This window comes from Mauremys reevesii, linkage group 20 (assembly GCF_016161935.1).
Source record: "Mauremys reevesii isolate NIE-2019 linkage group 20, ASM1616193v1, whole genome shotgun sequence".
Lineage (NCBI taxonomy): Eukaryota > Metazoa > Chordata > Testudines > Geoemydidae > Mauremys > Mauremys reevesii.
In genome coordinates, this window is record NC_052642.1 from 17,388,411 (window position 1) to 17,412,085 (window position 23,675).

A 23,675-nucleotide genomic window follows, 5' to 3' on the forward strand; every position below is an offset into this window, starting at 1 on the left:
ACTATCAGTAAAGCAGGTGGGTTGGGTGGGGGATAGAACAAGGTCTCTGTGGAATGGGAATGAACGTATGTTGGGTTTGAGAGTGATGTCTCTCCTAAGGAGGGATGGTTTAAGATTTAGATGTCCAATCTCTATGCCAGTGCTGTCTCCAAGTGCTTGTGTGCTGTGTTTAATCCCCCGCACCCAGTGGCCATTTAGAGAACTTGAAGGGTAAAGTCTTGCACGTGTCCATCTTTCAGAGGTCAGGTCCTGCCTGCTCATACACTGCTGAACACAGTGGATGTTGAACTCATCTATGATGGAAAGAAGTACGTGCTAAAGGTACAGTGCAATGCGGAGACTCTTCTCCGCTGTGGGTTGGAGGGATCTCGTGTTACTTGGCACCGTCTTGGCTTTGCAATGACTGTTTTGAACAGAAAGGCTCAAGTTAAAATCTGGGTGGTGGGCAAAGATGGCCAGGAAAACGGGAAGGGGATTTTCTCTGCTTCTGTGGGCTTGGAAACTTCTCCAGAGTGTCCCATGCAGTGTCCCCACTCTGAGACCCTCTCTTCCGTTACATTTCCCTTACAGTGAGATCCCTGCCAGGCCTTTGCCCTGCAAGACTCCGGTTTTTACATTGATTTTTCAGTACTCAGCAACACCCTGCTGGTGGTCAGGTGACTCAGATTTCCCTTAGACATCTTCATTTATTACTGAATGTAAAAGTCAGTCCAGAAACCAAGGAACCTGCCTGGTGCTCCAGCCAGTATAATGTCAATGTTACCATGTTTCCTTTACATGCTGCTCCATGTTCTTGCTCACGGACCCATAGGTGACCCGGCAGTCTCCCAATTCCTATGTGGTCGTCATGAACAAGTCTTACGTGGAGGTTGAGGTACACCGATTGAGTGACGGAGGGCTGCTCTTATCCTATGATGGCAGCAGCTACACAACCTACATGAAAGAAGAAGTGGACAGGTATCAATCTCCGCTATAGGGATCGTTTATGGTCACTTACTCTTTACATACATGCCAAGATGGGTTAATAGAATTTCATGCTCTGAGACCTCAGCTGCTTATCACAGGGTCAGGAAGGAATCCCCCCAACTACTATACAATACTGAAGAACTCGATAGGTGCATTATTAGGGACAGGAGTAGGGGAAGAAATTTGCTTTCATCTGAAGCATTTGGGATTGCCTGCAGCTGGAAGCAGGATTTGGAATGTGATGCGTCAATATGAGGTGTGATTCTTTCTTCTCCAGCCTCTCTGCAGTCTCATCCAGGCAGGAGATGGGTGAACTCCCAGGCTGCCCATCTGGTTTGCTAGCAGTGGGTTACTGAGCTGAATGGGAGCCTATGTTCCAGTTTCCTACAGGCCCTTGGTAGATAGAGTGGCTAGATGTGGTCTCTGCAAGAAGGTGGGAGTTTAGTGTTGCCCACACACCACCGAACATGGTAGTTTGGAGACCTCAGCCTTTATGGAAGGAGGCTTCTTCCCTGCTTGTGGTGACTTCTTGGGGGAGAGGTGGGGGCAAAACAAAGAGAGGCTAGCACAGGCTGGCCAAATTCCAACTCGGGTGATTATCTTCTTCTTGCCCTTTCAGTTTCCATTGAAAAGTTCGTTTTCACTTTCTTATTAAAAATCTGCCACTGATACAGAACAGCTGTCGTATTCCACTCCATAGGCTGGGCGCGTGACCTTTTTATATATGCGCAGACTCCGATTCGTTGGCTTATGGCTGCATAGACCCTGGCACGGTATCCTGCAGTTGCACTGAGTGGAGGACTTGACACAACGAGAGAAGCTGGTGGCATTGCCTGGGAATAGGGTCTAGCCAGCATAGGTGGCGGATGTGCTGATTCAGTGCATTTCTTCAGCTCTCCAATCCCCTGGAGTTTATACCACATAACCCCCTTGGGGTGCGTGGGGACTCTTTCTCTGTGCAGACTCTAATGAATGTGGCTAGTAGTCTGTGAAAGACTTGGGTTGGAAGATGCTATAAAAATCTAAACACAATGCCTTTGAAACACATTGTTTCACCACAAGGGTGTGGCCTGCTCTTCTCAGCTGCACTCTGAGCACTGGAGGAGTTTGGATGTGGGAGGTTTGGTGAGCGTTTGCCATTTGACAGCTTTGTGTTAACACATCCAGTCTCCAGTATTGTCGATCTTGGTTTATATAGAATTTACCAGACCGGATCATATTGGGAGTTCATTGGGTCCAGCATCCAGGCTCCCACAGTGACCAGTTACCCACTGATTCAGAAGAAGCAATGCTGTACGTATGCTAGGGGTAGATGGTAATTCCTTCCTGACCCCCGCAGTCCTGATTACTCAGATGTTCATCTCTAGAACCAAGCCACTAAACTGCAGATAATTGCGACTTGTATATTATGATCTAGGACTGGGGGGGTTGGCTTTCTCCCTCCTATACTTTCTGCATGGCATTCCACTGAGGTGTTCGTCCCTAGGTACCGCATCACCATAGGTAACAAGACCTGCGTGTTTGAGAAGGAAAACGATCCGTCTCTCCTTCGCTCACCCTCGGCTGGGAAGCTCATCCAGTATGTGGTGGAGGATGGGGGACATGTGTTCTCAGGCCAGTGCTTTGCTGAAATTGAGGTAAAAGAGCTACATGGGACTGGGCTGGGAGCAGAGCTGAGCAGGAACATTTTGAAATGCTCAGAAACTTTGGTGAAAAATGGGGCGGTTGGGTGGTGGTGGTTGGAATGTTTTCTGATGGTTTTTTCTCAGTTTTCCATCCCCCACCCCTGGTTTTTGTCTGTGTCCACTCAGAAGGCAGAAACAAGAGCTGCTGGGTGGGGAAGAGATGGCTTAGCAGCATAAATGTTGAAACCTGTGCTTTAATGACCATACCGGTGGGAGGCAAAACCTCCCAGCAATATCTGGTGGTAAAGAAAGTGCATATAGACAGCGGTGGCCACCTTGCTGTGAGACTGGCCAAAGAGGAATGGACCACAGTGCTGTGAGAGATGGACAATCCGCGTCTCATAGCTGCTGTGAAAAAGGTTTGCTGGGCTAAGTGGTCACTGCAGCAGGGCTGGTCCAGGCCCGGTGGCAGGACGAGGCAATGAATTATGTCTGCTCTTACTGACTGGTCATTTATCAGCTTGATCGGCTGAGTTAATGAGGAAGCTGAAACTGAGCGTGGCTCCTCCCTTCCCCCTCGGAGGTTACTTAACTCCCAAAGAGGGGGAGGACAAGCAATTCCCAAGGCACAGTGGGCAAAGATGGGGGCTGTGTATGAGGGAAGGGAATCAAACCAGATTTGAGAGAGGAGGATACGTAGTGGATTGTGGGGATTAAGGTGGTTATTAGGAACAGCGTGTAGGAGAAACGTATCAGACTCTAGTCCATGTTATTTATGCAAGCTCTTTTATATTGCAATGTATTCATGGCTTGGTGAGAACCTACCAGTCGTTGATTGTTGTGCTGCTTTCCACAGCAACAGCACAGAGAGACCCCAGATCTTTCTGCTCCAAGGACAAGGCTCCTGCACTTGAACTAAAGGGAAATCTCTGTTTGGCCAATAATCTCTATAGCGCCAATAACTCTGATTCCCTCCCCCGGAAGCCAGTGGTGCACAAACCCACCAGCCAGCATATTAAAATAGCTTCTGCCATCGATTTCTGACCTTTAGGATATCACAGCCGTGGCAGCAAGTTGCAGGCTGCCTCAAAGTCCAGTGCTCAGCATGGAACCTTTACTTCTTCTTGGAGGTGAAAGAATCCAGAAGAGCTGAGATTCCATTGGTTGAGTTTGGTTTCCTATTGCTCTAATTTGCATCCAAACCATTTGCTCTGCCCTTTACTTAGGGGTGCCTGGATTTCCTTCCCAGCATGCACCTGCACAGCAAGCCTTTCAGGGTGACTGCTGAATGCAAAAGATCCTCGCTAGTCAGATTACCTGTGGCGTAGACAAGTGGCTGCTGAAGCATGAACCTTGAATGAATTGGGGAATCTGAGCGTGTAACATGTCTTCTTGCTGCAGGTGATGAAGATGGTGATGACGCTGACGGCAGCAGAATCAGGCTGCATCCACTATGTCAAACGCCCTGGGGCAGTGCTGGACCCTGGCTGTGTAATTGCTAAACTGCAGCTGGATGACCCCAGCAGGGTTCAGCAGGTAGGAAGCTCCTGAGATAGCCACTGGACCCTGCCTAGCTGGGGTTACCACTTTGTCTTGATTTTCTAGTAGTGGTGGTGAATTGCAACAGGGGACAGGCCCATGTCATGCTGAGATTTTCACCGTGTGGCTTTTGTCTCAAAGGAAGAAGTTGAGGAAGTGTAAACCCTACAGAGCCTTTCTCTCAGATCTGATCTAGACATTTATATCAGACTCATTCCTTGTTATCTCAGCACCTGATCTCCAGGTGATATAGGTGGGTGGGAAAAGCATCATCCTTTCCTCAAACACATTTATGCTCCCTGCACCCACTACTTCCTTTGGCCACTTGACTGTTCCAGACTCTTACAGTACTGTGAGACAGAGAGAGTTCTTCCTGATTGCTAACTGAACCTCTCCTGGATACCCCAGTTTCAAGAGCATTGGGACTGGTACAAACAGTCTCTGCAAAGCTGGAAAAGTGGGGAGTGAGCCAGGGCGTGGATCATCTTTGGGGTAGAAGGCAAATGCATGGGTCTTTAAGGGCAAGTAGGGTTTGGGGTGGGTGGGCGTGAATGGTGAAAGAAAAAGGAACTATTCTAAAATGGATGCTAGTACCGCCTCATCTTATGGGAGATGGGGAGAGGTTATCGGCACCAGTGCAGTATCTACTGGCTTCAGCTGAATCTTTCTCTTGAGATCTTGTTATTTTGGTTCTGGACACTGAGATCAGCTGGAATTCATCAGAGAGAGGCTGGGAGCTTTATTTTGTGGGTTCAGGGGCATGCAATCATGGAGATCCAACAAAAATCCCATGACTGTCCAAGAGGATTTTCCATCCTGAGATCCTCCCATTTGAGTCTAATTCCGCCCACCCATGCTGTAGGCTATTGGGTCCCCAGTTGAAAAGTGGGGGTGGAGAGAGAAGCAAGTGTGATTCTGTTTGCTGATGCCATGTGGGAGGAGGCTTGGAGGCACTTTTTCTGTTGGATGTGTCCACAGGCCGATCTGCATACAGGCACCTTACCACAGATCCACAGCACAGCTCTCCGAGGCGAGAAGCTCCATCGCGTCTTTCATTGTGTCCTTGATAACCTGGTCAATGTGATGAATGGTTACTGCCTGCCAGAGCCCTACTTCAGCAGCAAGGTACTGGTCGCTTGTCCCAGGTGGAGGGCAAACTCTTCCTTCCCTGGATATTAGGAGCCAATTTGCTTAGAGCAGGGGACTGAGAGGCAGGACACTAGACTACGCTGCCCTGCCTCATATACCATCTCTCTGGTAGCCCTGATTCCTTTCCCCAGTCCCCTATTCCCAGAAAGCTGGGGGCATGAGGGGGATGTGTCCATTGGTGCCACCCAAGTCAGAACTGAAGAGGAGACAAGATGGGCTACAGGACTGCTGCCTATGCCAGCAGCCTAGTATGTGCGAGCTGCCTCCACAGCCAGCTATGTTAGGGGCCACACTGGGAGCGGACAAGGAAGGTGCATGCTTTTCAGGCAGCCCCCTGCAGCTTTACCTGCGATTGAGTTAGATTATGTGGTGGAGGAAGGGAGTCGTTCTGCACCTTTCCCCACCCATGTTGATCTGCACCCCCTGAACTAGTGTGGCGCTCAGGTGGGGTCATATTGTATTACAGCTTTGCCACACTGAATAAGCCCTGCTGAGACCAGCCCTTCCCTTAATTCCATATTGCATCTTGTTCTTGTCTTCTGCCTGGCTTGTCTCCAGGTGAAGGACTGGGTTGAGCGGCTAATGAAGACCCTGAGAGACCCATCTTTGCCTCTCCTGGAGCTTCAGGACATCATGACCAGTGTCTCTGGGCGGATCCCACCCAATGTGGAGAAGTCCATCAAGAAGGAGATGGCTCAGTATGCTAGCAACATCACATCGGTCCTTTGCCAGTTTCCCAGCCAGCAGGTAAGAAACAGCCCTTTGGAAAGGGAAGGCAAAACAGGTCACTTTGGGATGGAGGGAAGTTACGTTTGAATTATTTGGAGATGAGCTTGAGCTGCAAAGTGGCGGTTTGGTAGGGAGGGCAGTTTGTGTAATAACCCATGGAGAGCAATGGGAATTGGACCCTGGACCTTCTTTGCCAAAACCCCAAATCTCTGCTGCTTGAGTGAAAGTAGTAACTCCATCATCTGTGAATAAGTAGCAGGTTGTTGCAGCAGAAGTGGTTGGCTGTTTGGAGGAGACATGACCACGTGCTCAGAACTACTGTATCCTAAATATGCTGTCGTTCAGCTACAATTTTTGCAGATCAATACAAGAATGACTGGATGAAATTGTATAGTCTGTGTTTTGCAGGAGGTGAGACTGGGTGATCCCATTGCTTCCTCCTGACATTAAAGAAATCTCTGATCTGCTTCTGGCATTCAGGGTGTCAGCTGATGGCTGCAGGGTCTTAGAGGAATATCTCCCTCATATGCAGTATTGCACAGTAGGTTGGCTCATTATGAGGGTAGTTTGCCTTCCTCTGCAGCATCAGATGTTGGCCTCTGCTGGAGTCTGGGTAATGGGCTTGGTGCCAGTGCCCTCATCTGGTCTGGCAGAAATCCTTTGCTCCTGTAACAATGTTCTCCACCCATATCCCCCTCTCCAGCAATGCGGTTGTCATGTGACCTTTTTTCCCCCCTCTCAGATCGCCAACATCTTGGACAGCCATGCAGCCACGCTGAACCGCAAGTCTGAGCGTGAGGTCTTCTTCATGAACACCCAGAGCATCGTGCAGCTGGTGCAGCGGTGAGCTCGTTCACCGGAGCCCATCGCGCCCTCCATTCCTTTTCCTTTGCTGCTGCCTGCAAGGGCTGAAGCAAAGCTGTGGGTCATTTATTTTTTCTTTGCCTTCAAGGAAGCAGGTGTAACTTTTGTCTCTTAGTAGTGAGCCCATCTTGGCCATTCTGTCAAACAGCTGGTATCTTCCCCACCCTTTTCACAGCTCTAGAAGCTGAGGGTTTGGGAAGATTCTGGGGAGTGCTTTTAACACACTGTGTGGCGTGCTGCTCATATGAAGTGTGTCAGAGGTGGTATGTTCATTCTCACTGCGCTGAGCCTCCAGGAGTTCCTGGGAGCATCTGTGTGTGTATTTTCAGTTGTATTGGCTCTCAGCCTTTCGCAATCAGGACAAGGGCATTTTGGTCTTCCAGTGATAGGCCTGACCTTCCCTCGCTGTTTCCGCAGGTATCGGAGTGGTATTCGAGGCCACATGAAGGCTGTGGTGATGGATCTGCTCCGTCAGTACCTAAAGGTGGAGACTCAGTTCCAGCATGGTAAGTCCTTGAACACATGAGGATTTGAATTCTGGAAGGAACACAGCGCCTCCTGTAGGCTTCAGTAAAAGCATCTGCCAAATGAGACCAGCTCATCATGGCTCCTTGTGGCATCGCCTGACAGGTTTCCTTTTGGGTCACTGCTTAGGAGGGCTTTTTTTTTTTTAACCTTTAACTCCCAAGGTGGTGAACCTCCATGGTAGGAACATGCAGGGAGGTGCACACAGCAACAAGTCCAGCCACCGAACTCCCCTAGTAGGTTAAGCCTGTGCTAGTGCCTGTCCACCACTGGCAGACGCGTCTTCCACATCCTCTCATCGGTCCTCCCCCTGCTTAGGTGCCTTAAAGTGACACTGATTCTTTTTTGGTCAGTGCTGTGAACATCTTCACAACAGGGGCTGACAATTGACTTCATCACCCCTTCTCTGATCCTTTCATCTTGTTGAGCTGTGTAAATGTGGTGCATCTTCTACATGCATGCACTTTTATTATTATTATTATTATTATTATTATTATTCCAGAGCCTTGTAAGCTGAAACTTTACATGATTCAGGGTTGAAGTAGCTCCAGAAAAGAGGCAGAATTCAAAACATGATTCATTAATTCGCACTACGTTTCTGAGCACTTTAAGATTCAGTCAGGCAGAGTTCTGCCCACTCTGTGCTTCTTCATGTTTGGTTTATTTTGACCTTCCGTGCCTGCCTTTTGCTGGTTCTTGCTGCCTGCAAGGGCCTATGATTAAACAGAACATAAGAACAGCCATACTGGGTGAGTATCCTGTTCTCTGACAGTGGCCAATGGCAGGTGCCCCAAAGATTATCATCAAGTGATCCATGCCCTGTCACCCAATTCCAGCTTCTGGCAAACAGAGGCTAGGGACACCATTCCTGCCCATCCTGGCTGATAGGCCCATCAATGGCTATCTTCCATGAATCTATCTAGCTCCCTTTTGAATCCCGTTATAGTATTAAAGGCTGTCCGTCCCCCCCTAAGGCTGTCCCCCCCCCCCCTCCCAGATCACCTCTCTGAAGCTAGAAACTGAAATGTAGATTCCTGGCTCTTTAGATTAGTGAAGACAGCATGGCTTTGTGAACTGTTTCATTTCCTCACTTCTGAGCACTTGAGCATGTGGAAAAGTGTAAAGAAATTAGCTAAGATCAGATCCACCATTACATTTACTGTGGCAGCTGGTGAATAAGTGGGCAATGCAGTAGTAAATACTACTGTAAGAAAATGGAATGCAATAAGAAATCCATTGTTTCAGTTGAAACCGCTGTAAGGTACCAGGAGACTTTTCAATGCTCTCTTTTTGTGCGGGGAGGGATAGCTCAGTGGTTTGTGCATTGGCCTACTAAACCCAGGGTTGTGAGTTCAATCCTTGAGGGGGCCATTTAGGGATCTGGGGCAAAGATCTGTCTGGGGATTGGTCCTGCTTTGAGCAGGGGGTTGGACTAGATGACCTCCTGAGGTCCCTTCCAACCCTGATATTCTATGATTCTATAAAGAACAATTCTCAAATTTCCATGCAGAATACCCCAGCCAGGTATTTCAATGTGAACCTTGCAGTACTGTTACCAGTCACAGGATGGCAGTGAACCACTGCTGCTTTTAAGCTATTGCAGATTACGTTCTTTCCGATTCAGTTCTACTCTTCTTCCCTCCTGCCCCCTGTGCACTCCAAGCTTTTTAGTGTTACAGCATATGTCCATACTGCAAAGTGAGCCCAGGGCGAGTCGAATTCAAATTAGCAGACCCTGGCTTGGTTAACCCAGGGCTTGAGCGTCTCATTTGTAACTCCAGGTTAGGAATTGTTGAATCCTAGGTCTCAGCCTTGGGCTTCGGTGTCTGTACTGCATTATGTGGGCTGGAGTCCGACTACCCATGTCCCAGACTTCCCAGCACCCTCCCAGTGGGTGGCTGCTCTAACCCTTTTTATTTGCAGTGTAGGGAAAACTTGACTGTCGACCAGGCTTGACTGTTCAGAGGACAAAGGAAGTCGGCCTGTGGGATTGGGGAATACTTCTGGTGGACTCCCAGAGCACAAGTCCAGTCGGGCTGGGTCTACACTGCAAAGCAATAAGGCTTGAATCCTGGGTCCCGGCTTGACTGTCATGCAGATCATGCACCCCCGTGGGGTTCTAGGTCCAAGCCCTGGGCTAGTGTGATTTGTGTGTAGACAGACGGGGTGTTAGACTTGAACCTGAGCTCAAACCCTGGATTTACATTGCAGTGTAGACATACCCAGTGATTCATTTCCACATCAACTCACTATAGCAGGTGATCTCACATGCCATCTGATTATTTTCTGATTCTTCTCCGAGTGAAAGATAACCCCTTCTTAACTAGCCCTCAGCACTCTCCCTGTGTAATTCACAAAGCATTGATTTGGCATTGGAGTTGATGAAAGCAAGTGACAGGACAGTACTTAAAACCATCTAGAATTTCTAAAGTTTCCAGTAAAAATGCTTCTGTCCCTCAGATTCACCAAGTTATGTTAAGAAAATAACCAAATGTGTCCAGCCAGATGCATCCAGCGCTACCCCAGTGTGCAGGCTGTACAGAATGCTTTGAGTCCTCATGTTTCGTTTCTGACTGCAGGTCACTATGACAAGTGTGTCTTTGCCCTTCGGGAAGAGAACAAAAGTGACATGAATGCTGTGTTGAACTACATCTTCTCTCATGCTCAAGTTACTAAGAAGAACCTCCTCGTAACGATGCTTATTGTAAGTTTGTCCCTCAGGACTTCTTTTTACCTTGTATGTGAACGTTTAGTGCTGGTGAAAGATGCTGAGTTGACAGCTCTTAGCCCGGAGACTGTGGTCCTTTAACCACAGACCTGGCAGTGACAGTGCAGTTCCCTACGCTGCCCTGTCAGTATACCTCAGCCCAGTGAAGTTAGCTCAGTTTCCATGGAGCATCCAATTTTTAGTTTTTTCTGCTCAGGCTGCCAATAAGGTTGCAACAAGGGCCTGTTGTGACAGTGATTTATTTTGTCTACTTGGAACAGAAAATAAAATAATTATTTTCATGTAGATCATTGGAGAGCCACTAGGTGCTGCCTTTTAGTCACTAGTGACTGCACTATGTATTTGTTCAGCTTTACTTTTCTTCTTGGATTTCCTGGAGCTCTCCAGGGTCCTAACTCTGTGCCAGCCTCCTATTCTCAGACCAGAGCTGCACACTGCCATCTATATAAAGAGCAGATCAGTTTTTAGGGTAAAGGGGCTCTAGGTGTTCAAATATGGACTTTCCTGTTATCCATCAGGGCTAATGAGGATATGGTCCTGGCAGTGACCTGATATATTGGCCTGTCCAGGTGGATAACCCTTGGGGTTTCATCTACTCTTCATTTATGAACTACTGTGTAGTCTCATGTCCCTGCTCCCATAGGCTCAGTAGCAGCTACTCTCTGTTAGTTTCTCTATGGTTGTGAGACCATTGAGCCCCCTGTTAGACTTCAGTGCTGCTTTCTGACAGGCTGCAGCCCTTGATGCTGAATTAGCCTCTTAGCAAAAAGGTGTCCCCTTCAAATAGGCCTGAGGCATCATAGCACGGCCATGCCGTATTTTACGCTTCAGTTCAACTTGTATGCAAATGTGTAAGGAGACTGTAGGACTGGGTTTTCTTTGTACACCCCCTCTTGGAACTCACCACCTCCGAGTTTTACACTGTAGATGGCAACTTGGGAGATTCCTGAGATTGACCCGGTCTAGAGAACCGTCTGCTCGACGATAGCAAGAAGACCCTCCTCAGCTCCATGGTTGCCTGTCTTGCTTGTTAACTACCAGAAGAATTTCAGTTTTCAGGGATACCACTTCCTCCTCAGTATTCAGAAAGGCAAATTAGCCACCCCACTGAAAATGGGGGGAGGTTTTATAACTGTCTTAGGCTGATTTCTGAGCCCCCAGGAGTTCCAGGCTCCCAGGAATGGGAGCAACTCCACTGTGTTTATTGCGCTGTCAAAAGGTGAAAACCCTCTGTGTCTCCCATTTTATTCTGCGATATAAACAGAAAAAACAAACAAAAGCTTAAGAAAATTTCCAGTAATGAATAATGCTCTGCAAAGCAGAACCGTAAAGACGGGGCATTAGAGACCCTTGTGATTTTAACCGTAAACCCGAGCTGAAGTCTTGCTTTCTAAGAAGCTAATTAAAGGTTGTCTTTTCTCTTTTGCTAAAGACGTCATGTTTTTCTGCCTCTAAAAATAGATCCAAAGCACCCAAATAAAAAACCCAAAACCCTCCAAAGAGGAGCAGAAGAATAATGATTGCCCCAGACTGTGGCTGGGTTTCTTAAATTCTCATTTGTAAGATAAAAAGGCCCTGGCATTCCTTTATTTTTTTTTTTCCCGATGTGATTGTAAGTAACGCTTGCCTTAAGAATCTCATTATTTGAACACGGAGCCATATTTCCTCTGAGAATTCTGGAGTAGCTTTGAGCCGGGGCTGTTCATTTCTCAAGTAATCATGCTGGTGTGATGGAGAGAGAAAATGGCAGCTGTTTGCAGCTCAGGCCTTCAATTTTCTTCAGAGTCCAGTCACTCAAGTGTGTAATTACACGGGGGTGCCGGGGAGGCGTTAGGCCTTGTCAGAGAACTGGTTTGAGGCTTTGCTCGCTGCCTTCGCCAATCAGCAGAGGCAGATGCCAATGGGAACACCAGCTAGCTGCTTTATTTTGGTTGTTGTCATACTGATTGTTTCTTGCTAGGACGGGACTGAAACTTTTTGTTTTGTATTTTTTCCCCTGTGCAAGCTGAGTCTTAAAGGCCGAGCGTCCTGCTTATGTCTTCACTTTGATGGAAACATCTCTCTGAGAGGGTGGGGAGGGCCTCACTGAGAGATGGGAAAGCTCAAATCTATTTTTCTCAACTCCTTCTGTTCTTCTTTCTCTTTCTCTATCTTTTCTCAAACCCTCCCTTCCCCAACCCTCCTTTCTCTCCTCTTCCTATAGTCACCTTAAGGAGATGCTGGAAGCCTAGTTGCTTGGAACTGTTAAAACACAGCCCTAGAAAATATATTTTAGGGAACAATCCTGTGCTTGGGAGAGACCGACTGGATGAGCTAGTAGGTCTTATAAAATCTATTTGCATAGCCATCATTGCCATAGTATCCTAGTGCCTTGCTAGTGAATGTATCCTCACATGGATCATGGGGTATAGGGAAATATAGTATAAAGTGGGCACCTGAGGCCTAGTGAGATTAAATGACTTGCCAAAGGTCACAGGAATGTCTGTGTCAGAGCTGGGAATTGAACTGTGATTGCTTGCAGCCCAGTCCCTTAACCACAAGATCAGCCTTCCCTCTCATCTGTAATTTGTATTATTCTTCCAGGTCATAGGGACCTCTTGGTACATGTGTTGGTGAAAGTAACAGCATTTTAAAGGTTGCCAAGCTCTTTATCTGGGGTTGTTAAGTTTGTCCTCCACAGGCAAACATCATGTCAGGACACACTGATGCTAAGGTTGCTGTTCCTGATGTATCCTGGGAATCCATTATTAAAAAGGAATCTGAGGATTATTTTAATAATTGTTTTGTGCAGCCATCATCTACTCTTTTAAGTGGTAGCTGTTCAGGGCAGGACTGAAACTCCTTCATTCCTTGAAATGCAGTGTCAACTGAAATTATATAAACTGGCTCTCGCATGTGTACCATTGCCTTCTGCTGGATGGAATCAGAACATCTTATCTGCATGTCATATGCCCTGTACTTCTAACAGAAATTTTCCTTTTATTCAAGTGGTAGAGGCCCAAGGAGGGTCCAAGTTCTATCCCTACACCTGCCACGAAGCTGCAGAAGCATAGCATATGACAACTCCTAAGTCTCGTCAGCAGCCAGCTTTTGTAGGAGTAGATACGGCATAGTACTACAGAACCATATACTGTTTTAAACACCGTGTGAACAATTCTTAAAACATGCTCTGTCTCAGATACAAATGTAACTTGAAGGGGTTTGCCGTCATCTCTATGGTGTTCACTGTTAAGCCGTGTTAGTGGGAGACAGTAGTCTACAAACTGGTAGTCAAGCTAACTGAAAATGAGTCGACTTTGAACTGTTCCATTGTTGTAGGTTCCTAGAAATGGCATAAAGCTGGAGCAGGAGACGTAGAGTGTTAGAGAAGGGGATCAAGAACAATTTTAAAACTTGCTAGGCGTGGAGGTGGGAGTTGGTATAAACTATTATTAGCAAGTCTCTGAGGTTTATATTGTTGTTTTATTCCTGTCAGCAGGCTTATCAAATAATTTAACCCGCTATGTAGATATTTTGCCCCTTTCCCTTTGTATTTCTTGACTCTCTTTAAAAGGGCCCTCTGGTCTGCAAGTGCTTAAATTCTGTTAAAACTTTAAGGCACCATCTGCTGCTTGCTGTCCCAAATCCCCATTTCATCTCTCATTTGCCTTCTATGATTCATTTTATATGTGAATAGTATGGGAGTGTTGTACAAAAGAAACACAGAGGCGACCGCAGGTTACAAACTTCGAGTCCTCGTCGTGCAAATCACTGTGAGTAGTTGAAAGCTGTGCGATTGCTCATGAGGCTAAGAACTACCTCTGGACGTGTTTGCAGAATTGCACCGCTTATACATAGAGAGAAAACAAATTTCTGTACTTCTATGACCATTTTTTCAGTTATTTCAGAATTTTGAAACTGCAACACACTTCACCACTGGTGCTGGTTAGTTTCTTTGTTGCGATTCACTCAGTTTAGACAGTGGAAATGAACTAGTCAATTTCACTTCTGCTTGTAATCAGTTTTGCTTAGCACCATGTTGCAGCATTTGGTGAATGTTAAAAGCAAACTGTTCTCATTGGAGTTTTAAGTTATCATGGAATAATTTTTACTAGTCATGAATTCTGTGAAGACACTTCTATTTTCCTACCCTATATTTTGGGTTTAGAATTAGCCTAGGAGTTTCTTTTCAAGGATTCTGTTTGGGAAAACATACGCTTTTCTACATGGTTTTGCTCACACTCTCTAGTTTGTTACGGCTGGTGGTCCGTGTTTTTGGTGTGTATGTGAACATGTGTAATGACACTGGTGTAATGTGGCCTTTATAGACAAGTAAAAGGGGAAGGTCTCTGTCCCAAGAGTTTACAATATGTGGTCCCAATTCTTAAGTGGGGGTAGAGGTCCACAAAGAGCTCATTGCAAGATCAGGGCCTACATTAGACCTATGGAGGAGAAAACAACAGAATGAAGGGGCCAGGAAAGAAGTGGAAAGAAACTTATTTCTGGGAAACCATCAGGTCATTTGTTTTGTTACTGTTTTGTGACTTTTTTTCTTTTTCTTAATTGTTTTTGGTTTTAATATAATTAGCACTGGGGAAGAAGCAGCATATTGCTAGAGTGGTGATTAGTGCTGGAGAAGGGGGTTGACAGAAATGAGCTTTGAGGAGAGGGAGGTCAGTTCTTGCATAGGAAGAGAAGAAGCTGTTCTAGCCATAGAGGGCAGTATGACCAAAGGCACGAGTGGTGCTGCAAGATATGTACAGAGGGTCCCCAGCTGCTAAACTCTTCCCTTCTGATCGTTTTCCAGAGCCAAGTTTGCTAATCTTCATTGCGCATTGCAAGGTGTTTCATTCTGGTCAAATGTTTCTTGAACTCTGGATTGTTGCTGGGGGAGACTTTTGATGCAGAGCTGAGGCTGGGTGTTGGGAGAAGTTCGTGCTGTATTTTGTTGGCAGTTTAATGCCCTACTTTGCCATGTTGGCTGCCCCAACAAACGTTGCATACGGACAGTCAAATGATCTGCCTACCTCCTCTTTCCCCTCTCCCATTTCCTCTCCAGCTCATGTACTTTCCTTTGGCAGGTAACATTATGAAAGCACTGGGGAATGTTCAAAGCTTCAACAATGTATCTAAGAACATTGCTTTATTTCTGAGTTACTTGTGGGAGGTCATCTTCATTTTCAACACTTCCAAGGTCTTTTTTTTTTTTTTTTTTTTTTTAAAAAGGATCAACTGTGTGGCCGAGACCCCACCTTGACAGATGAATTAATTAATATTCTAACTGAGCTGACCCAGCTCAGCAAGACTACCAATGCAAAAGTGGCCCTGCGAGCACGTCAGGTAAGTGCAGCCCCATCCGCATTCTGTGCTGATCATTGCTAAAAGGGGACCTTGTCAAGCTTGGCAGGATCAAAATTGGACTTGCTTTGCATTTTAATCGTCTGTTTTGCAAAGTCGAGGAATTTTGATGGGTTAGTGGTTTGTTTTTTGTTTTGTTTTTTGTTTTATTCCTAAACAAATAAAAAAAAAACAAAACCCAGTACTCATGAGCAACCCTACAATAACAAGCCAATGTATGCTGCTTCGGATGTATAACCAGGGTATGCAGTTAGGGATTCCTCACTAACCCTACAGTCGCAAACCAGTGGATATACCTAGAATGGAGATTGAAATGTGGATAGCTCTTTCCAGTTCCCAAAGGGTTCTTGAAAATAATGGAGAAAACCTTGATAGTGTCCTTTCCAAGATTCCAATGTCAATGATCATTTGAATCTCGTATGTATACCTGGATATTTGGCTGAGCTCCCTAGCTAGTGGTTAGTCTGTAGATATTAGGGAGTGGGAGGGTATAATGCTAACCCTGGAAGTCTGGTTAGCTTCTCTCACCCTGCAGTCCCCTTTTCCATTCTAAAAGGGAAGCTCACAGTTTGGGGATTTCTCCTTTTATTTCAGTGCGTGAGTGTTGAAAATGAATGGGGGGGTTTGAAGCTGTTCAGTGACCTTATGTTTTCTCCTGATTTTGTATCCATCTCCTTGAACCATTCAGCATTATTGATCCTCTCAGCAGCATGCTGGGGGATGATGTTGCAGTCCTTGGGTGTATCTTTATGCTGCTGTTGTATTTTGTTTTCCCTTCTGAGTTGCTGCCCCTTCCTATCATCATCTCTGTGTTGGATATTTAGTACTTGGCACAGGTGGCTCGTGCTTGGTTTGCTCTGGAGCTGTGAAAGGCTGGCTCCATTGCAGGCCTCCCCATGGCTGCTACCTGCCAGCTCTGCTTTCCAATTAACAGCCGGTCGGGCAATCCCCAGGACTAGCTGCTTTGCAGTGCTAAATCACATGCACTGATGAAACTTGATTGAAGCTGTTCCCTTTCTCTCTGGGGAACACCCAGTAATACAATTCATAGAGATACACAAATGAGACTAAATTTTGCAGCATCACTCTTGTGCTACAGAGCCTAGAATTCATACATGTAGCTAACGTTCTCTTCCAGTGGTGGCTACTGGTGGGATAGACATGCAGCTCTTGCAGTGCATCCTTCTAATAATGGACCAGCATAACAGTTCTCTCTGGCACTCACCCTTTGCATCCTTCTGTCTTACCAGGTTCTCATTGCTTCCCATTTGCCGTCGTACGAGCTGCGTCACAACCAGGTGGAGTCCATCTTCCTGTCAGCCATTGACATGTACGGACACCAATTCTGCATTGAGAACTTACAGGTATCTACAGGATTCTTTTTCCTGGTTCCTCACTTTCCTCTCCCTAAGCTCAGTGGTACCAGTTTTGCACAAAACCTTGCCTTACAAAAATGCATGGCTCAAAGTCTGTATGGAAGATCTCCTCCAGAGGAGACCACTGCCAGGGTATGTCAGGTGTAGGCCTCGCACAATTTCTAGTTGTGACCCTGTTCGATGCTAAGTGCTGGAAAGAATGTGTTTTCCTAGTATTAGCTTGGTAATCTCTTCCGAAACACGTTTTCACTCCTCAATGTAATAACTCCCTAAACAATTGATTAATTTCCTGGAAAAATATCACCATGTACTTCTCTGCAGCCCACTGTGAAAGGGACTATATTGAGCTGTAGGCATCAGAGCAGTGCCCTGAATTGCCCTTTCTGCAGGGGCTGTGGGTGAATTATGAAAGCACATATATGTTTGTAAATCCCCAAACCCATAGACTGAACACGAAAATGTCTCTGCCGATTTTGAAGTCATCCAGTAGCAGGGCTGTCCTCTAGTCATAGTGCTGTTTTAGTTTTGCAGCCGAATACTCATCTGAGGTGTTGGCACAGCCCCTGTCCTTTTTGCCTGGTAGCTGTATGGTGTACAGACTGTGACTCAAGGCAGTTAGGGGATTGCGAGGTGGCTTCTCCTGCAGCAGATTGGCTTAGAATTTAGACTGTAAACTCTTTAAGGCACAGGGATTGTGATTTTGTTATATGCCTGTAAAGTGCCTAGCACAAAGGGGCCCTGATACCTGATTGAGACCTCTAAATGCTGTCACAATGAAAATAATGAAAGAAAAGCTGTAGAAAGTAGCACTTGTAAAAAAAATTTTGCACAAATATTTTTCTGTTTTCTGACATCAGTATTTTGTTTCAATGGAAACTTTTGACTCCGCTCTAATAGCAAGACATTCTCTTGTAAAACCCTTCTGTACGCGATCTCTTTCAGAAACTCATTCTGTCCGAAACATCCATCTTTGATGTGCTACCAAATTTTTTCTACCATAGTAACCAGGTGGTGCGAATGGCAGCTCTGGAGGTATGTTTCTGCCCACTTGAAAACAAACTTTCTCTTTTTCTTCCTTTGTTTTTCCCCCAATCCGTCTGTCTGTCTGAGATGTTGTCTTGAGGTCCCTCTGTGACTATCTCTAGTATATGGCCAGTTGAGAGTGTAGGATCCTCCTGACACTCTGGAAATAGCAGGCACTGTGCTTTAACCTTGATGCCCTGGCCATCATTTCCTTGCTCAGTAAAACTAACTGTTAGGTGAGCTTTGAGCTTAGCACTGAGAGAGACAAATATTTCTACGTTTTGAGGAAGTTTAGATCCAAACTTGGTGTCTGCCATTTAACCTTATATTTAACCTGCATTTGAGCAAGCTTATTCTCTCTTTCATAACATATCGCTTATTTCAATCCTCATGCTTCAGAGCAGAAACTAATCACCAGTTAAGGTCAGGAAGAAATCCCCACCCCCAGAATAATATTTCAAATGTATGTACATTGTTTGTGTTTTGGCCTTCCTCTGAAGGATATAGCTTATAGGCCACTGTCTGAGATGGGATCATTTGTCTGTTCTAGCAGTTTCCAGGTAAGAGTATTTTGATCTCCTGTTTCTTGAGTTCAAAAAAATCCCCAGAAGCTATTCATTTTGGAGGAATTTTTTTTTGTGTGGCTCCTCCATTGTATCACTTCTATCTCCCCAGCCCAGTTGAACTGACCAAGAATTTCTTTTTAACCAGGTGTACGTTCGAAGGGCATACATTGCCTATGAGTTGAACAGTGTCCAGCATCGCCAGCTGAAGGACAACACTTGTGTTGTGGAATTCCAATTCATGCTACCCACCTCGCATCCAAACAGGTCAGGCCTGAATTCAGGTACCTTTGGAGTCAGGGATTTATGAAGGGTTGTATCACATGTCATCAGGGGAAAACCTGGAACAGAATTCAGTGAGCAAGAGTGGAGAGAGATGGATCAGTTAGTCTTAAGAAAGATCGTCAAGTTAATCAAGATGAAACTCAGTATTGCCCCGTTTTCGAATGCCTCAGTTATCCACCACTCACTCCCGTCATCTAAAACAAGGGTCACATCTGCCAACATCTACTCATTACATTAAAAAGTACCTTGATTATCTGAGGATTCTCAGATTATCAAGGTCGTTCTTTGCTTGCACTAGGGATCCCTAACTAGAGACCTGGGGAGAACGTTTTGAAACTGGTTTACATTGAATTATTTCACCCAAAGAAGTCAAGAGAGCACTAGAGCCAAAGGTTGTGATGAGTCTTTTTGGCCACTGGATGCCACTGTTGATCTGTACTAGGTTGGCAGAACGGGACCAGCCCCCTCAGAAGAGTGCAGTTTTCCTTCTTTGTCTCCAAATGTCTTTTCCCTTATTTTTTTTCTTTTTTCTTTTTGATGGGGTTGGACAGTGGGGACAGTCTCAATTCACTGAGAATCCATCGGTACGTTTTATGAAGTGATTTTCAGAATCTGGTTTGCTCTGAAATGAATGAGTGTCCTCAACAAGCAGCGCAAAGCACTCATGATACAAATGGGCCATGCATTTGGTCTCATCTGTTTCCTTCATCTCTGGAATATTTGTAAATAATTGCATGCTATTTTTGGTGCTGTTCTATAATACTCTGTCCCACTGTTCTGTCTCCATTTTCTTCCTGCTGTTTGCTAGTGCTCACGGTTACTTCTGTTTGTAGCTTGGGGGTTGTTTGGCTTGTCTGTGCTGACCCCTATCCTAGTACTGTGTGCCAACTCAATTAGACAAGGTCAGCTGGAGAATGAGAACTCCCACCTACCCAAAGGAGAGCTGCTTTGTTCAGAAATCTCCTCTCCCCGTCACACTGAGTCTCAGGTAGCTACATCCAGAAGCTTAGTTCTGTTTCCTGTCCTTCAACATCTCCTCACTGGGGACTGAGTCAGAGCACCTTGCCATCCAAGCCCAGTCTACATGCTGATACGGGAGCAAACTGACTGCTGGCATATGCGGGTGCAATTCCGTTGACTCCAATAGAGTTGCACCTACATGTGTTAGCAATGAATTTGTCCCTCAGTGCTTAGTGACACTATTTGCTGTGTATAGAGTTGTGCAATCATCAAAAGGCCAGGAGGACAAACCATACCAGATAACAAGAAATTAGGAGGCTGAAAAGACACTAAATAAGTTTGTTTTAACTAACCGAAGAGGCACCTTTAAGTGCTTTGAGCATCAGACTAGCAGACCTGGAGAACCCAACTTCTAAACCTGGCGATGACAATGACTCGCTGAGAGGCTCTTAGGCACATCATTTTTCCACCTCCATGTCCCATATCTGTCGTATTTGTTTTTCATTTTGTAAGATGTGCCTATTGTCAATCCAAAGCTTTACACTGGAAAGGATAAACATGCAATATATCCGCTAATCTGAGTTATCTTAATCCAACAAAACAATTCTCCCACCAAACCAAAGGCACTCTTCAAAATCGTCCCTGGTTATCAGGTATTTGAAGCGTGGCTTGAAGCTCTGCAAATTTGGGTTCTGTCAAACCAAGGGGGGAAGCAAATTCCAAAGACAGGGTCCTCCATCAAGAGTTAGAACTGGCTCAGCACTGCAAGAGACTTTCCATGAATGCTTGATCAAATATTTACATGAATTTTCTCCAGCCCTGCTTGTGTCCCTTTTGTGTCTGCTTCCTATGAACCTCCAAGGGGTTGTATTTCACTGGGACAAATATTCATGCAAAGAACATTTCAAAGAATGTTGTGGGGTATTTGTAAAAGGAATTTTAAATTCTCACACAGGAGTATTCACCCCAGTACTGCTTGTGCCCTCATCCCGTCAGAAAAGAAACTATATCCCATGTCACTTCCCCATCTGACTAAACATAGCTAAGTAAGCCACTCAGATTTTGTACATTTGCTACGGAATGCTAGCTGTGAACTGCTCACAACCACGCCTTACATTTTTAAAAAAAAATCTGATCTCATAATTATCTCGTGAGCAGGAGAGAATGCTAGTGATTTAGGAATTATTTGCTTCGATTTCCTGAGAACCCCCTGTACCCTGACATACAGATCTGTCCTCTTTAGAATCCGTGCTGATGTTCATTGCCAGGGTAAAGCACGGAGAGGGAAACTTTTTAAGACCCAGACCATAACGGGCTTTATAGATCAAACCCAACACCTTCTATGGCACCCAGTGGAAGCCAGACAAGAAGTACAACGTAGCCAGCCCATTGTATTCTGCACGAAATTAAGTTGGTGAATGGTCTCCAAGTAGAGTGCATTGCAGTAATCTGACCCGGAAGAGGCTATATGGGGATAACTACCTCCCTCAGCGAGGTATTGCAAGCAAATGCTTACGTGCAAAGCACACTGGCTTTGGATGATCTCTGCTTCTTTGTGCCCCCCTGGGGGAGAAGGAGAACGGACTTTGGAAAGAAGTGAATCCAATTCTTAGATCCCTTCTTTGCCTAGATTTTATTTAGATCATCCTCTCCTAATGGAAATCTATTGCTCATTGATGAGGACTATACCTAGGACTTCAATTTCCTGCATATTGGCAAGTGAGCTGAAAGACCCTTTCTTAGATGTTCTGTGGAGATGCACAGAACCATCACTTGTGTTTTCAAAACTTAAGTCCCTCTAAGAACATAAGAATGGCCATACTGGGTCAGACCAAAGGCCCATCCAGCCCAGCATCCTGTCCTCTGACAGTGGCCAATGCCAGGTGCCCCAGAGGGAATGAACTGAAGAGGTAATAATCAAGTGATCCATCCCATCTCCCATTCCCAGCCTGAGCTTGTTTTCCTTCTCATCCTATTTTCAAGTTGCCTTGTGTGTCACCACTTCCACTTCTGTAGTCCTGATTCCTTTCTGGGATGACCAGCAGCAGCATTAGGTAGCACTTTGCTTGAGAAACGTGAAGTGAGCGAGTTCTGCAATTCCCATGTGTCTGTAGGCTGTCTTTCTTAGGTAGGACTAGCCATCCTACTACTATTCCATTTGGCCATCAGCCCATCCAGGAGCACCGCCAGCTTTTTTGCCACCCTAGGCGGTGAAAGGTCCCGCCCCCAAAATGGCACCCCCGACAGAGGCGGCGGAAGGTCCCGCCCCCAGAATGGTGCCCCCGAAATGTTAGTGCCTAGGTCGCCTAATGGGTTGCGCCGGCCCTGGGCCTATCTTTTTCAGTTGGCCCAGCAGTTCCCCTGCTGGAACTTTTTTCCTCTTGTAACCTTGTTAACGTCATCATTTATCTCCGTTCATAATGGGGTGTTGTTTCTTGCATGAAAACAATTAAAACTTCTATGTTGATGGTAGAATTAATATTTCCAAACATTAGATATAAATAATATAAAGTTTATTGTTTAACATTTATATTCCGGCAGCACCCAAAGAGGTGCTAGAGGATGCATAAGCATAAATTGAGATACCCATTGCCCTAAGAAACTTTACAAGCTACACACACAAGATGCACAACCTATAACGGACACATGACAAGTAAACTGTCAGAGTTGTTAGTTAATTTATATTTCCCCACATTCTCTCATCCCCAGCCAATCTGTTCGTCCAGTACCGATCCAAACTGCCCTTCACCCAGCAACAACTCCCTTTTCACTGGAGGATAAGCAGGGAACAACTGATGTCAGAGGAGGTGGTTCCCAAGATGTTTTCTTCTCCACCCCACCCCCCCACCCCCAGCCCTTCTTCATTTCAGCTGCTCTGGCAGTGGCTGAAGGCAATGTCTCACCTCTTTATTTTGGGGTGGAGCAGAAACCAACCTCTCTGTCTGCTATAGCAGCAGGATGAGCAGTTGGGAATGTAAAAAAACAGGAGTACTTGTGGCACCTTAAAGACTAACACATTTATTTAAGCATGAGCTTTCGTGAGCTACAGCTCACTTCTTCGGATGCATAGAATGTGTTTCTGGTCTCCCGAGCTGGTGGTGGCGGGTTTGATGGACCAAGGGTTAGTGAGGACTCTCCCTAATGTGGCTCCCCTAGGTGAAGTTGGGCTTCTTACGCCATGGACCATGTCCTGTGGATGTAGTCATGTGAAGCAAGAGACTTGGAGGTTCTGGCCCAGTTCCCAGGAGGTGTGTGTGTGGGGGACTTCACATATATAGGTCTAGATCTTTATGGTGCCTCCATGATGAGGAATTGTGTTGATAAACACACTTGATAAAGTGATCCAAGTACACTTTTGCAATCTCTCTGGGCGTAAGTTATGGTTGCAGGGGGAATATCCTCACATTTCTGTGTTACGCTGTGAAACCAGTACAAGCCCACCTCCTTATTTGGCAGACTGTAGTTATAAGAGACTGTTCTAAAGTATGGCCAGCTGGACAGAGCTCAGCTCTGCATTTATTAATGATGGTCTTTATTAAGCAACAAATTTATCAGTCCCTTGAGTCACTCAAAATATTTTTCATCTTGTGTATGCGCGTAAAATCCTATCTCTATATGGCATCTATATCGAAAAGTTTTTAAATGTACACACACCAGTAAGGACATACGTAGATACATTGGTTGTATATACAAGTATAGAGCCCTGCAAATCTATGGATATCCTCTTTATATCCCAGACTGTGTTTGCGGATTGCAGACGGATGTGGATCCAAATTTTATCTCTAGAGCCTTGCAAATCTGCTGAGAGCCGCTTTCTATCCACAGATGTATATATCTGCAGACCATGTTTGTGGATCGGATGCGGATACACATTTTGTCATTTTTGCATAATTTAGCCTTAGTCATTAGGCACCTGATATAAATCTCTCATGAACCTGCTTGTATCTATGTGTTTGTCACATTTCTCTCTCTCACTTTCTGTGCCTAGAAGAGGCTGAGATTTCTA

General features: G+C 45.6%; 1 protein-coding gene across 10 annotated transcripts in view; it reads left to right on the forward strand.

Moving 5' to 3' along the window:
• The window catches only part of ACACA (acetyl-CoA carboxylase alpha), a 207,377-nt gene that overhangs the window by 67,829 nt on the left and 115,873 nt on the right, over positions 1-23,675 (forward strand). For all 10 annotated transcript variants that reach the window (XM_039507941.1, XM_039507936.1, XM_039507932.1 and 7 more), the window contains 13 exons: positions 240-321; positions 812-957; positions 2,453-2,603; positions 3,993-4,127; positions 5,109-5,255; positions 5,838-6,026; positions 6,751-6,851; positions 7,290-7,378; positions 9,977-10,101; positions 15,331-15,444; positions 16,713-16,826; positions 17,781-17,870; positions 18,573-18,691. In XM_039507941.1, coding sequence (XP_039363875.1) covers positions 240-321; positions 812-957; positions 2,453-2,603; positions 3,993-4,127; positions 5,109-5,255; positions 5,838-6,026; positions 6,751-6,851; positions 7,290-7,378; positions 9,977-10,101; positions 15,331-15,444; positions 16,713-16,826; positions 17,781-17,870; positions 18,573-18,691 — 1,602 coding nt within the window. The remainder of the gene's footprint in view (positions 1-239; positions 322-811; positions 958-2,452; positions 2,604-3,992; positions 4,128-5,108; positions 5,256-5,837; positions 6,027-6,750; positions 6,852-7,289; positions 7,379-9,976; positions 10,102-15,330; positions 15,445-16,712; positions 16,827-17,780; positions 17,871-18,572; positions 18,692-23,675) is intronic.